Source organism: Perissodus microlepis, chromosome 22 (assembly GCF_051167445.1).
Source record: "Perissodus microlepis isolate ML-2025 ecotype Zambia chromosome 22, ASM5116744v1, whole genome shotgun sequence".
NCBI classification, from domain to species: Eukaryota; Metazoa; Chordata; class Actinopteri; order Cichliformes; family Cichlidae; genus Perissodus; species Perissodus microlepis.
This window is the reverse complement of record NC_140481.1, coordinates 24,311,729-24,328,187: the sequence shown is the minus strand read 5'-3', so window position 1 is coordinate 24,328,187 and position 16,459 is coordinate 24,311,729. Positions and strand designations below refer to the sequence as shown.

General features: G+C 38.4%; 1 protein-coding gene across 1 annotated transcript; it reads right to left on the bottom strand.

Moving 5' to 3' along the window:
- Positions 1-2,597: 2,597 nt before the first annotated feature.
- On the bottom strand, positions 2,598-3,856 carry LOC146363243 (uncharacterized). The gene is made up of 5 exons (XM_084920177.1): positions 3,756-3,856; positions 3,445-3,676; positions 3,214-3,357; positions 3,051-3,119; positions 2,598-2,960 (listed from the first exon to the last, which is right to left on the bottom strand). The coding sequence occupies exons 1-5, from the start codon at positions 3,839-3,841 to the stop codon at positions 2,598-2,600; spliced, it is 894 nt and encodes a 297-aa protein (XP_084776303.1). The 5' UTR covers positions 3,842-3,856.
- Positions 3,857-16,459: the final 12,603 nt, after the last annotated feature.

Sequence of the window (16,459 nt, the reverse complement as noted above, 5' to 3'; positions counted from 1 at the left end):
TTTAATATCTGTGACATATTTTATGATCTTTTTCTTTTGGTAGTTCTTTGGCTAGTTAAATACAGGCATAGCTAAATAGCTAATGAAATAATGACTCAATACAATTAATAGTTTCAGTTTTTTACTTCTGTATTTATTGTCATTTATAGTCCATGCCCATGCTACAGTATTCTGCAAATTTATACACTTAATCACATTGAGAAATGGAAAAAGTGGGCTGGTCGATATTGTTTATATGCTTTAAATGGTTAATTTTAACAAGTTGTTAGGTGGTTGCTAGCAAGGGCGTAGATTTGGCATGGACGGAAGGGACACGTCCCCACCAATATCCAGCGGTTATTGAATTGTCCCCACCAATAATTCGATAATTCGAGTAAAGAAAAACAAACCCGATAGAAAGAAAAAACGATCTGTCAACGTCTCATTCACCCAGCGGTGCAGAAAGGGTTAAATTACGTTCTCTACTGGAGTCCTACGTCATGTGACAAATATGGCCAATGTGATTGGCTGTGCCTTTTAGGGAGCTCTGTTTAGTTTTAGCAGCGGCGAGCCTGCGCTGCGAGGACCTGCAAGGAGGAGAGGAGAATGGCAGCAGCAAGGAAGAACCTGGATATAAGAAAGTATTTTTCAAAGAAACCTGTAAGTCACTTAAAGCCAAGTTAACGCATAAAATGTGTCCGTCATAATAACGTTACAGGCTATGCTAGGCTTTGGCCCACATCAGTCTAAAACTTTATGTAACCATGAATAACGTGTTTTGGAAACTAACTGCACAGCAGGCAGCACTATTAGTTCTCTCAGTCTCCCAGAGTAGCATTTCTAATTTTGATTGAAACTGTCAGAGAAAACGGCAGCTTCGAGCAAGCCAGGATATTAGTATACAGAGGCTGTTAAAGTTATATGTCTAAAGTTAAAATGTTGGTGACACAATAATTTCATCCTAATGGTACTGACATAGTCATAGGGTTAATTTTTGAGACAAAATATCACAAGGTAGTCAGATTTTGCAAATATTCCACCTTGTAGTGCAGTTTGCACAGTTTTAAAATGCACTCACATTACACTTACAAACATTACTGATAAGTCAAGATCTGCACAAATTGACAGAAACACTGAAGCAGCTACACATTTTATTCCTATTGTCATCTATGTCCTATTTGTCAGGTGACAGAAGAACCAACACAAAGCTCAGAGAGCAATGGTGATACAAGATTACAGGTGAAATTGGATGATGACTTGGTGGTTCATTACTGTATTTGAAGCACATGTGTGACTGCATGTATTTGGAATGTCTCACTGTTATTTATCAGGTGACAGAGGCAGCTCTGCCATGTTCTAGCTCAGACAGAGGTGACGAGGCGAGGTCACGGGTGACTGACTGATGATTTGGTGCTATAGATTAATGAGAGGAGAAAGCATGTGTTTGGCTCCTTCACATAGTGGACATTGAGTTGTTGTGTGGGACACCAATAGTCCATGTCTGTTGCTGTAACAGTAGTTCACGTTTAGAATAAAAATTCCCAGCTCACTGATTTGATCGGGCCAATAGTGTGCCTAAAATGTTGCATAATTTTGCTGAGAGATCTTTTACTTTGTGGTAATCTTAGATGAGTAGTTTTATGGACAAAACCCACCAGGTCATTCAGTGTTCCCTTAGTGCCAAAGTATAACAGATATTGGTGCACTATAACTGAACTAATGTTGTTAAGTCGTTGTAAAGTCATATTCTTTTATTGTCATGACTGTATTTGAAGCTGTTTTTATTTTTGTATGATACCTGATTTATATGGAATATGGCTGAAGTAAACTAAATTCTAAAATACTTAGTTATTTGTTTAATAGTAATTTAACATTATATAATTCACATACAAAACTATGAATTGTAATTTTAAATGGTTTAAAAGCATGTAGAATAGCATACATAGGCAAGTATATTTACTTCTTTTTTTTATCAAGAAGCAAAGACAAAAAGGAAAAAAAAGAAACAGGGCAGGGTTCGGTGGCTGAATCATCCGTCCCCACCAATGCCAAAACCAAATCTATGCCCTTGGTTGCTAGGCAGCATTATGGCATCATAATATATCAGGTGTTATTCAGCTTGTTATTAAATAGAAATTAGATGTTCTTCTGAAATTAAAACAATGGAAAAATCTTTTTTAAAGGTGTTATACATACATAAATGCTAAAAAAAAAAAAAAAGTCAATTTCTAGGTGGTTGCTGGGAAACAATATGACATACTAGTGTCTGATACAGATCAGAGCGTATAGGTGCTTAAGATGTTCCCGTGGAGCAAAGTTGGTTTCTTAACCACTGGTGTCTAGGGATGGGTATCGTTTAGGTTTTATCCAATACCGGTGCCAAAACGGTACTTTTGAAACGGTGCCGGTGCTTAAACGGTGCTCGAACCGGTGCTTAAAGAATAAAGAACGCAAACTTTGTCCAAAAACTTCTTGTGTTTTTATTTTTCCCAGTAATTTATTTTTTAGGCAAAATGATAACAAAGTTAGCCCTTTCTGTCAATAAAACATAACTTCTTTGGTTGGAACCAGTGCTTAAACAATTGAAAACACAAACTTTGTCATGAAACCTGTCATGTTTAGCAGTTTTTTTGCAAAAAGATAATCATATTAGCCTTTTCTGGAGCTATACGGCATCGCTCTTGGCTGATAGCATGCCCAGCACAAGAGAAAACTCTTTCAGAAGGCGTTGATGAGGCTGGGACACACAAGTATTTTTCTGACAGGGCAGATAAATTGGGGAGTGTATCCCTCTTACTCCACCACCAGGCCACAGGGTCTTGTCCAGAGGTAATTCCTGGCAGTCTTTTGTATATTTCAAGCTCCTTCTGTACCTGCTCTGTGATTGAGGGGACTTTACCCGCTTGAGAAGCAGTCTGTTGAAGCTCTCTGTCCTCATCCTCAAACAGCTTTTCTAAGGGTGACTTCTGGACCTTTCTTAGCTGAAAAACAAAAAAAAGAAGACTGAGGTTTGCAAAATAAATAAAGGTCACTTTTAGAATGTGGTTGTGCTAGAAAAAATCTGAAATTAGATATTTTTCTGGCTTGTCCATGTCAGCATCATCCACCTCGCTGTGTGCTTTGGGGTCCTCAGTGGGAGGCTATGGACACACAGATAGTAAAAGAGCATTCCTTCAACATAGAAACTACATCATGATGCAAAAGGACAAGATTGTACACACACAGTGAAAATACCTGCACAACTGCTGCTGTGGCATTTGCAACTGCTGCCTTCTCCAACCTGTCCCAGATGTCAGTAGCTGCCTCACCACCTAGCCTGCCTTTAAAACTTGGGTCCATCATCGTGGCCTCCTTCAGAAATTTCTGAAGGTTTTCATCCTTTAAGTAAAACAAGATATAACATATGAGCTGATACTGAAAAAGGTAACCCTATTTTTCATGCGCATTGATATTGTCTGCAAATACCTGATATCTTTTCTGCAGACTACCCCAGACTTTCTCTTTTATTGAAGAGGTGAAAACACTGTCTTCATCACATCGTCTGAAATGTGCCTCCAGCTTGGCCAGGATGGGGATGATTTGGCTGCATGTGGGTGACTTGTCACTTGACACACACATGGTTGACGTGTACAGGACTTGCATATACTTAATAAACTCCTCTGCCTTGATTAAATCAGTGTGCGTGAACCTGTCTAGCCTATTGAAAAATATTCACAATGTTAAAGGTAACTGACGTTATTTAGCTCTTGCAAGTGATGCTCATGTCATTCACTCACTTGTCCTTCTCTGTAGGCTTCCTCAGCCGTTGATCCAGAGCAGCTGCCTGGATTGCATCAAACTGCTCCATAAATCTCTCCACCATCAGGAAGAGAGAATTCCAGCGCGTCTTAACGTCAAGAATGACATTGTGCTCTGGCAAATCTAAAGCACAGATAGACACAAACATATTTTAAATTACTATAAAAAAGGTAATATGAATAACAATACTTCTTGATATGTAACTGCATGTGCTACTTACTCAGGATTCACTGCTTTTGAGCCACACCACAACTGAACAGATTTTGGCACACCAGCTGGAAACTGCAGGAATGTCATACACTTTTTGTGCGGCCAGGTTGAGGGTATGAGCAAAGCATCCCACTTTTAAAAAGTCCAAATTTTTCAAAGCAACATCCATGTTTCTGGCATTGTCTACAGTGGCAGCAATTATTTTCCCTCCCAAGTGAAATTGCTCCACAACGTTTGATATTTCTTTAGCGACAACTGGACCTGTTTGTGACTCATAAACTGCTTCAGTGCTGAGCACATTCTGCTTCATTTTGCCTTTGTAGATGTAGTGAACAGTCACTGTGAGGAAATGGTCCTGAGCAATACTCGTCCATCCATCACAGGTGATAGCGACCTTGTTAACCTGTGCCAAATTCTGGATGAGGTTGCTTTTCTCCATGCAATACCAAGCAGGTATAAGTGTGTTGGATAGATCATCCCTGGATGGGGGCTGATACCTCGGATTAAGGGCAGAGGACATCTCCCTGAATTTAAAAAAAAAAAAAGAAAAGAAGAAAAAAAGCGAAATTTATAAAAAGAAAGTGTTTTTGACTTGAAATTTAATTATTATTTTTTTCACATAAAATAAATAAAACATATAAAACATCTCCCTGAATAAACAGAAAATACATTTGAATTTTAATTAGATTTTTTTTCTTCCAGATAAAAAATAAAAACATATAGCTCACCCTTTATTCAAATATAGTTTACCTATAAACACCTAATTCCATATTTACACCAATTTTGTAAGTCTTTTCTAATTCCACATTTAGAAAAGACAAAGCTAAGCAGCTATGAACATATTAACTTTTACAGTATTATACAGTATATAAGATACTATTTTTTTTATGTCAGAGTAATACAGCATTTTTCACCTGAATGATGGTGACTCCACCGTTGAAAATGGATGGAGATCTTTGACTATAAATTTTGTCACTGCCCTATGAATTTCGTCCACTTTTTCTTTGGTCATTTTGGCCTTTCTGGCCAGGGTGAAGGGAGTATCTGCCATCAAACAAGAAGACAGCCTCATGTAACTACGACGGTGTTTGCTAGTTCACCTTACATGCATTAATTTAATAATAACGTGGTTAGCCTACTCAAATTACACACGAACAACATTAAGATACTCACCCAGAGAAGAACGGGTGTTGCTGCCATCATCATCATCAGTTATCATTTCTGCTACAGTGGCAGGGCTACGGGCCTGGACTCTCCTCTTCGGGTTCTTGGATGTTGCTAACTCCGAGAACAGGCACCACACCCGCAGTGAATGTGCTCGGTGTGAGGTCTTGATGCAAGTTATCAAATGCGGTGCATTTCTCGGCTTTTAAAAAAACGCTATGCGTCGCCAGGTGTTTCATTAGATTTGAGGTGTTACCTCCTTTGCACATTATTATCTTTAAGCATTTGTTGCAGGCTGCTGAGTTTATATCTTTTGCTGTGAAGTACAGCCACACTCTCAAGCGCTTCGCCTTCGGCATTTTAGCTCTGCTCTAAAAAAAAAAAAGTACGTACCTGGGCCCACCTACTATCCTTGGAAAGGTAAAGTGATTGGCTAGATTTCAAAGTGTATGACATCTCAGGGAAAAAAGCACCGAAATAAAGCACCGAAATGTACGCTGCTTTTCGGTCTGGTTACTACCGTTTATGTCAGAACCGGTTCCACAATGGCACCGGATACCGGTACCCATCCCTAGTGTCTCACCATGCTCTTGTCCATGAACTCAACCACCAGCTGCACCAACGCAATCCTCAGTGGGCACAAAACATTGTGAGCAGAGTATATTGACTACAGGTAGAAAGGAAAGATGAAAAGAACAGAGGAGAGAAACAGAGCGAATGAGAAAGACAGAAGCAAAAAAAAGACAAACTGCAAGGTTAGAAACAGGGAAACAATGAAGAAGCGAGAGGATATGAGAGAAAAAAACCAAGCTAACAAAAGCATCAGAAATGAGCAGCTTAAGAGCTTAGCTGGATTTAGAAACACCTAATTTTCCAGTGAAACCATCTCAGCCACGGCTGTACAGCGACACAAGACGAGAGCCTTACGCCCGGAGAACAATAAAGCACTTTCATCATTTGTATCCCACTCCACTGACACTTCTTCATTTATTAGTTTGTCTTGGCCTCTCAGTCATTACCATAGTCTCTGAGGCACTGAAAGATCCAATAACATTTCTTAGATTGTCTAACAATAAGTGGAGCAAATTGATATTGAGGTGGTGCTAATCAGCAGCAATTCTGTCAAAACTTCAAAACACAAAAGCATCAGAGGGAAAACTTTTCAGCCTCAAGGGAGATCTGCCTGCACACGTCAGTGAAAATCTTTACAATGAGGTGACTTTAAACAATTCTTTTCTCCCCCACCAGTTTTTCTCTTTTGACAGCAAAGCTAAAACAATAGAGACATTAACCTGGAGAGATATTACAAAGGTCATTAAATTGAACAAAGGGTCATCAAGTGATAGTACACACTTTCACTGACGGGTGAGAGGTATAGTGTATCTGTAAAAGTCAACATTCTAGGATAGCTCTTTCGTGCTCTTTCCAAATCTCACATCTCTAAGCTGTGGATGTCTAGACAAAATAATAAAATATAGGAATCACTGGGTTGAATCATGCTCTTGCAAAAGCACAGAATATTTTTACATCATCTCATTTTTTGCGTATTTTCTGAGGGAGAAGCTAAGTGATGAAAGGAGGAAGTAAGTGAAAATGAGAGGAAATGAGCAGATGGAGGAAAAAGTAGGTAAGGAAAATGAGATAAGAGGTGAAATGAGTAAAGAAGGGGTGATAGGAGAGGAAAGGATCATACATCAGGGAAGGGAAGGGAGAGGAACCTGTCCGCTGAGGAGGGAAAGTAAGCTTTGCTTCCGAGAGTCAGGGGATGAGAAATGAATAAAAAAAAGACCCCAGTGGAGTATTAAAGTTTTTTTTCTATCTTTTTCCTGAAATACTGAACCCTCCTCCACTCTCACACGAGGAGAAGAAGCAGACAGGGTTCACCAAAAAGTCACAGGAGTGGAGAAAGGAAAAAGTCAGAGGAAAAACTGCCAAGTCAGATGAGAGAAAACCCTTATCTACATGTATGCTCTCTAAACTCATCCCTCCGTCGGCAAAAAGCAGTCATCTCATTTTTATTTGCTGTTTGAATCATTTTTTTCTGTGCTGGAAAATGTGTTTCATAACCTCAACTCTAACCATCCTTATTTTTACCTTGCCCTAAGCAACACAGTGGGGATTAAGTGAAATGAGATGATTAAAACAAAACTGTGTTTACAAACAAGGCAAGATAGATAGACACACATGCACTGAATATTGAGTATACATAAACACAGACAATTACAGCCTCAGCATTGAAACTAACTGGTTGATATTATGTTGGACCTCCCTGTGCCTCCATGATAACTCAGAGGCATCAACGTATAGTGGTGTGAAAAAGTGTTTTTTAAATCATGAATTAACTGTGATTAACCACATTTTTTGGAAAGCTGAGTTAAGTTTTACTAAACACACTCAGGCCTGATTACTGGCAGATCTGTTGAATCAAGAAATTACTTAAACAGAATCTGACAAAGTGAAGCAGGCTAAAAGATCTTAAAAAGCAACATGCCTAAGAAACAAAGTCACTGACATCTATCAGTCTGGAATGGGTTACAAAGCCATTTCTACGGCTTTGGGACTCCAGTGAACCACTGGGAGAGCCATTGTTCACAAATGAAAAAAAAAACCTGGAACAGTGGTGAACCTTCCCAGGAATGACTCGTCTACCAAAATTACTCCAAGAGTGCATTGATGACTCATCCAGGAGGTCGCAAAATAACCCAGATGAAAATGAATGAACTGCAGGCTTCACATGTCTCAAAGCTGAACTTTTTGGAAGGTTTGAGTCCCGTTACATCTGGAGTAAGACTAACACAGCATTTCAGAAAAGGAACATAGGTTTGGATTTTTTAATGATAATAATAATTAATTAAGTAATTAATAATAACCACCTTACACTGTTTACTTGTGTTATGTTTGTCTAGTATTTAAGTTTGTCCCACAAACATACAATAAAATAGAAAATCAGGAATGGGCAAATACTTTTTCACACCACCGTAGATGCCCTGTTTCTGGCACAGGCCACTGCTATAGATTTTGAGTCTTCTGGACTTTGCGGAAGAACCTTTGTGGACTTTGTTGGTCTGCAACAATGTTACAGTGGCTGATATGTATTAAAGTAACATCCGTGTGAATTCTCGGGTTTCCCAGAAGAACATTGCATTGCAGAAAGATTTCACTTCATCTTTGAGTGGTTTTAACATTTTTTAGACTCACCCGGCTGATGAGAGGGTTACATCTTGCTGCTGCTTCTCATTTGAGAGGATCTGCTCAGATGCCTTATAAACCATATATTAATAACCATTGTATTAAAGTTACAGTAGAAAGGGGTAGTTTCAAATAGAAGTGAGAGTGCAAGAGTGCTGAAGACTTACATAATATTAGACATATATTATATATATAATATATACTATTATTATTATATATTATTATTATTATTATATATAGATTATTCTTATTAGTGTATTTATTTATTTTAAAAATACAAATGAAAAGAATTTCACATTTTTGAAGTTACCCTTTAATTTGTCCTACTTTTTTGCAGTTTACATCAAAAGGACTCAAGTTATATATGAAATGTGGGGGAAATAGAGCAGAAGACTAATAATAATGCATGGTCTGGTAAAATCATTGCAAAATCATTGCAGCCATGTGCAATATACTCTCACTCTTGTTGCTTTTGAAATGGTTGCTTCAAAGATGGGGTCCAGGTCTGCAATCATTTGCAATTTGGCGTTTTCTTTAAAATGACCCCAGTAACACAGAGTCAGTCTGCTGTCAGTCTGCTGTCAGTGTGCTATCAGTCTGTGGTTGAATGTGGTCAACTTGACAATTATATGCAATTGTTGCTGTCTACTTGCACAGAAACTGGAAAAAAAAGCACATTAACTACTTACACCCAGAGTCCAGCCAGAACCTCATAGACCTATGGTGAGGTAGTTTCTGCAGGATGGTGATTTAACTGCAAAATGAATTAGGCACTCAGTAACCTTTCTTTTATATAGGAATATAATAGGAATATAATTTAAATACAACCAGTTGACACAATTTGAGTGAAGTCCCTCTCTGGAAAGAGACAAGTCACAGGAAGGTTGTACTCAGTCTGTGGAGTTATCAGTCTATCTATAAAATAGATAGCAATTATTTTCAAACATTCATCAATCAAATCTGAGGGTGATTGAAGTCAGTTCAAGTTGGATCACGACTGTTTGGAGACAGGTCGCCTACCACTGGTTGATTGAAAACTCAGCCAGAGGTTGACGTTACCTACCTTAATACTTGCAATCAGTTGTTGAATGCCCCCCGAAACACAGACACACACACACAAGCAACCACAACTAACAAAAGAACACACACACAATGCAATCATCATCCAACCACCAGGAGGTTCCTCTCCTGTTTTAAATCTAGTGTGACAGAGCCATAAGTAAGTCAGAGCAAACCTATATTCTAATGGAGCAACCAATTATAAAAGCAAAGGGCAAAACCTGCAGCTACCATAATTAAACTCAGTACAAAGGAAGCCAATTCCCCTCCTGCTGTCACCTCTGATGGTTCAGTCTATTTCTTTGGCTTCAGTATTTCAAACAGTTCAACCCTCAGCCTCCTCTTTATTAAACTATGAATGCGTGGAGCAACAGACAGGTAACTCAAAAGAGAGAGAAAAAATTATTAATTCAATGCACATGAAGCAGTAACAAAACAATATAAAGAAAATATACATGAGATAACTTTGAATATACTGTGTCATAAATTGAAACAAACCAAATTTACTAGACCAGCCAAAGTGTTAACTATTTAACTCGGGTGGATGCAGATTATGTTAAATTTGGTAATGATTTGGGAGCGTGACTCCACTGTGAAAACTGAATTAGATTTAATTCAGCATGAATTTGTTTCAGTTATTTAGTGGTTCAATAATCCAGGCCAGTGGGTGGGTTTATCGTAACAGTCTGTGGAGTCACTGTGACATGTGAGTTGTGATGAGCTCACGTTTCGTCCCCAGCATCTTTGCTGTTAGGCCCTGCACTTGGCCTCCCTGTAAAATCCCCCACCAAAACTCAAGCACACAGACAAAAAAAATATGCAATCTTTTTAACAAGTGCATTTGTGTTTTCTTCCACATGCCTTTAGCACATTTAGACTCCTACAGGTATGGCATTACATGGCTGACATGACTATAGCTGTCATCCTTATCTCTGTCAGGCAGTTGTACTGTTCCCAGGGCCCCTGCTCTCAACGCACTATTTCATTTCATCATTTGCTTTAGACCAGTGTTTTTAAGGCAACCTGTCAGATTTGCAGTAAGCCTAATCCTTGGACTGAGTCATGTAGTCTGCAGTACAACCCTGCTTTTTGTTTTTCTTTTGTGCTTTAAACTTCACTGTCCCTCTCTGTTTTCCCATTTTTCTTCTTTAGTCTGTAAGTGAAGTCCAATCTCTATCTCTTTCTCACTTTGTGTCCCTGTAATCACATTGTTTTGACAAATCGGACAGTGTTGAGCTGTCTTGTATGTCCCGTTTGCTTGGAGGATATGAGCCTATATGTGTGCTTGCAGTATTTCAGTGTCTGTGTGTAAACTTGCATTTATTAAAGCATTTTTGTGAGTTGCTAAAAATAAGTGAACATGTGAGCAGGAGTAGACAAAAATGTAGTCTGAACACAGTTTCTGTATTACCTGTTTTTAGTCTGTTTTACAATCCAGGACCAAATAACACTTCTGCTGTGGTTCCTAACAGATTAATTCATTAACAAATTCACTGTCTGTGCTTCTACAAGAATTGTGAAAAGTTAGACTATACCAGGAAGTGATATCTGTTGTAAAAATATTAGTCAACTCCTTTAATGTAAAGCAGAAGCAGCTGTAATGGAAATATAGTGAGGCCAAGTTTTCATACCTGCATAAATATTATTTTGGGACACCCAGGTGTATAATAATACAATACAAATGTATTAATAGCAAGAGATGCTTTTTATCAAGGACAAAAGTGATTTTTGGACTTAAAATGTGCCCCTTTCTGGTTAAATCGTATGTACAGATAAGATAGATCTTGTATGATCTCCCTAATGGAAGATTTAAAAAGTTAGGTTGGCCTTGACGCCCCTGCAGATGTAAACAGTATCTCCATTTGGGATCAGTCTTCACCAAGCATGACTTTTTCAGACATTCCAAAATACTTTAGAAAAAGTCTTCACAGCTGGATGTTCAATTTGCATTGCAGTGACAACAGTAATAGTACAGAGGCAAAAACGAGTGAGATGAAAATCTATGACTGGGTGGACTCGCTACAAATAGCAGCTGCAGTACAGAGATAATTACTCAGTGTGAATGAACATGAAATGTCTCGCACAGGAAAATGCAAACCACGAAGAGTATCAAAAAGTGAGTTTGAAATCAGTTTCTTTCCCTGCCTCAAGCTCAAGCAACTGACTGCATATTCACACATTTCTCTTCAACCAATCAATTTTTTCTGCCACTGCTTCCATGATTTTCTGATGCTTTCAGCTGTCATCTCAGTGTCAGAGTAATGTAACTCAGTCTCCACGCCCATTCAAATCCAGTTTTCAGCACAGCTCAGAGGAGTGGGCCTGTCCAGTGAGTATGGCATGAATATGGCACATGACGGTTCCAAATTAAACCCCTTAAAAGAAAGAAAAAGAAAACAGAGAAACAGAAAATAAAACTTGTCTAGAGACCACTGGAGACATACAGCTATAAAGGTAATGAACCATGTACTTTGAAAATAGCCAAAGGACAGCAGCAGCTTTAGTCCAACTATTTCTATTTGGGGAACTATATCAATGAACTATAAACATACTATTTTTATTAAAAATAATAATCAGTAAACCTGGCGAGTTTGCCTGCAGGTAAATAAATGAACATGGTTTGAAAACTTGTGTTGCTCTTTAATTATGATTTTCATTTTGATCTTTGTTGGATTAAAAAAAAATGGATCCATGCAAAGAGCCTCCCCACCCCGAGAGGACCCACTCACATAAGAAAAAGAAATCATTTAAAGTAATACTGCAAACATCAAATCAACCTCCAGCTAAGGTTTGATTAAAGACCGACACCACCCTTGATGTGCGTCCTTCTCTGTGAGCGCCGCTCTCTTTTCAGCTTTCACCTCTATGTTTTCTATCCCACTCATTTTTAGTTGTTTACCTGTTTTAAACCTGTTATACTGTTTCCAAGAGAATTCTGGGAGGAAAACCACAATACCTGACCAAGGAAAGGAAGTGAAATCACAGGAAAGCTATTTGCATAAGCCTCAGGGGGGATAAACGGTGGGGGGTGGAGGGGTTGATAGTGGGATAAGGAGAGCGTTCTATTTCCGTCGAATCTGGGCGGAGGATCAGTGGCAGATCGGGGCTCAACACATCACTCAGCCACTACAAAGATAAATATATAATTGAAAGCGGAAGAAAAACAGAGACGTGTGGGATGACAGATGTGCGATTCAGACTTGAGCCCAAATCTTTGAGGTGATCCGATGCACATCATTAGCCAATGTTTTCTTCTCTCCAGCGCATACGTATATGTGTGTAATGTGTAATCAGTGTATGGTGTGTGTGCTACAAAAGACTCTGTGGACAGAGTATTTGATGACTGCTGTGTTCGTGTGTTTTTCATCATCTGCGCAGGTTTGTCTTGGATTTTGAGCAAACAAATTTGTGTGCATTTGTACCGATGTGCTATTGCAAATGTTTTGGACAATTAAGTAACATTTCTTGTCAGTGGTGTTTATGTAGATGTGTGGGATCTTTGTATTAGGGAATGCACAAATGTGTGTACGTATGATGAAAATTGCACATTCTGCGTTTTAGGGAATTGGAGAAAGAAGAAAGGGGTATAAACAAGGCTGAATGGGAATTGTACAAGAAGAAAAGACTCCCCTAGGGCCGATAAACTAGCTTAATTACAGGAGGCCTTGTTAATTTAGTCTCTGCCAAAGCAAAAGATGTCTCTCTTGTAAAGCACACACAGTAGCAGCTGCAGGAGCTGACGCTTCCCTGAACTCTTCATGGCCTTGTCCCAGTCAGGGAGGGATGTACCAGTATTTGTTATACGCGGTTTTTTGTGATGGTTTGGGAATACTGCTGTAGTACGTACCGAAAAGGTCAGGATGGAGTAGAGCAGGGATTACAAGTGCCTGAAGTTCTTATCATCATTTACACCATGTTGTGGCACACTAGATTTTGAGTCGGAGTTGTGCGATAGCAAGCATTCTTTTGTTGCACTTGCCTGTAAAAAAGGAGTAACTTCAAATGTTTGTCATTTAAATTAACAAGAACAACTGAAAAAAACAACACAATAGCTGTTAACAGACTTTGGCTGACTGACAACATAAAATACAAGAATTTATGTTTGCCTTAATTTTCTAAATATATTTTACAAAACAAATATGAAATAGTTATAGTAAAAATAAAAGCTGTCAAGCCATGTTTTCTCTTCCAATTCTAACATTGTTAAATCAGTCAGCGCTGCAGTGCATTTGCCATTGTCTAAAACTTTTCTTAACACTCCTGACAACTTGTGCAACCTTGTCAGCATACTCATAAATATGCATTATTTCAACATATTTTAAAATGAAAACACTAAGCATGAAAATAAGTAATACTGGACCTGCATCACACTTTCATGAGAAAGCCAAAATCCCATAAATAAAAAATCAGTTTAGGGGGGAAAAAGAGCCACATAGTAAATAATCCAGGCACCCAGTGTATTTTGCATTTGATAAATTACAGGGAAGATAAGGGGAGGAAAGTTAGGCTTAATGCTCTAAAAGAGCAGAAACTCATCTGTCAAGGTCAAAATTCGAGATGTTGCTCTTCCTCTTCGGCTGCATATTGGGTGTTACGTTTTTATATAACCGTGTACAGCAAATTGCTACACAAATGACCCCACTATGAAATGCCATAGTGGGAGTAAAGCAGGAGGAATGCAGAGGGGGATTAAAATATAGACGGAGAGTCATTGATTAAATGCTGCAAAGTGAGAGTAATTCTGCAAGCTCCAGGGATACACACACCACACTCTTTCCATTATTCATGCTTCTGCATTTCTCTTTTCACCTTTATCTCATTCTTTCTTTCTCTTTCTCTGTCCACTCTTCCTCATCTGCGAGCTGGCTGTCGATGTGTGATGATAAATTGCTGCCGGTGTGAAACCTGCGTTTTGTTCTGTCATTATTCAATAACAGGTGCAGCAGAAATCAAGGCAGTTTGGCAGTTATTGTACAGCTGCTGGCATCATGTGATTATTCGCCATAATTTACTTTACTGCCCTGTCCTATAGAACAAACGTTAACTTCAGTTGTTTATCTAACAGGAAAGGAGAGAGCTGTGGGTATCTGCTAACTTGAGTAGCTGCTTCAGTTTAATAAGAAACACAGTTTTTCATAGTTATCTATAAGTACAACATTTGCAGTCAGGTACATGGTGTGGCATATATTTTTAATAGCTAGTGCAGACACAACATGGAAGCACCAGAAGATTTACTTGAACTATTCATGAAGTGATGAGACTGACTAAATGCAGATAAAAATATTCTATATTAAACAAAAGAATACATTTGGAAACAAGTTGTGCAACTGCCAAGTAGACCCATGGATGTGTCAAAAACTGTAAAAATCCCTGTCATGGTGTATTGTACTTTTGATTTATAAATACACTTAATTATATCATGATTACACCTTGTCATACCCTTTTCACACTGTGCGTATGCAATGTACTTTCTAGCTTAAAATTGTTAGTAATTTTTTACATAATGATTCTTTGATTTCAGAAGAAAGAGGACAAGTGTTTTTTTGAATGAATGTGAATTATACTCTCAAAAATAAAACTGCTAAGTAAATATGAAATCACAGCACAATCTACATGATTGTCATTATAGATCGATATGTGGAAAGTGAAAGCTCTTAAACCATTTTTTATTTTTACTTATGTGTCTACTTGCTTTATTATTAAAACACACATTCAGAATACAGTGCACTCTCTAGGAGTTTGCAGCCTACATACAGACTCATAGATCTAATACCTGACATCAGAGTTTATTGTAAATTATTTTTTACATTTCCTTGATCATTTTCTTACTCATCTTATTACATAATAGATAAATGAAAAAAGACAAATGGACAATTTCTTGATTTAACACTGCTTGTTTTTCCTATGCTGAAAGTCTCTGCCTTGCACACGTTAAGCACGTCTGATTCGCTTGCCCCAACCTCTCCTTTCTTTGAATAAAGTTATACAGTCATAACAAAAACATTCACACTATTAATAAAAATGTGAACATTTTAATTTTAACCCAGGTGTTTTAAGGCTCACCCTTTGATGCCATTTACTATTGTTACTACATACTAAAAAATATTGCCAGATGTTAGTCTCTTCCCATAGCACAACAATTAAACATGTTAGCACCAGGACTCTTATCAGCAAGGTTGATCAGAAAATCCATGGGCTGGTGTTATGGTGACAAGGAACCGATATGGGCTACTCATCTGGGTAGTTCAAAGGTATCAGTTTGTCAGTTTTGCAGTTTGTTATTTGTTTAAACAGCCCCTGTGAAACCTCTCTATATAAATATATAAATATATAAAACTCTCTATTGATGGCCTTGAACCATTAATTACTTTCTGTGGTCCACCCTGCTAAAAATATTTAATGCAAATTGCAAGAGCACCTTTTTCTCTTTCTATAAGAGCACTCTAAACTGAAGGAGGTGGTCATACACCTGGCACTACATTAATTTACATAGCACCTACATGTAAGAACATTACATTACATTACAAATGACACATACATGTACATTACATGTACATGTATGTGTCATTTGTGTCATGAGTTCTACATCAGTAGTTTTGACTGTCCCAGCTGGCATCCTGCCAGTCTAGCCTGACCCCCTATCGCGCGAGCAGATATATCAGCCTGCTCAGCTTAAACCACATTGATATGTGGGGGATTTATTCTATGTTAAGCCAGCAGGCTGTGGCCTGCTGACTTATATTGGAGCTGGCTACAGCAGTGGCCTACAGGGTAAATGGGTTGGCAGTGGGAGCCGAGGACACAGGAATTAGGCCTCTGCTACTAATTGCACGAGAGAAAGATTTGTTTGAATTGGGAGAGAGCAAGCCTGCAGGGCTACAGTGGGGGGTAGTCAGCTGAGTATGTTGAGACAGTCAGTAGAACTACATTGGGGAGTTTCATTGATAAAACACGCATGAGGATATTTGCTCGCTTTAAGATCACACTGTGTTTTGGCCAGCACTGTTGTAGCTGAATTACTTTTCTTTAAGTATAAACTTTGCAAATATGACCAAATAGA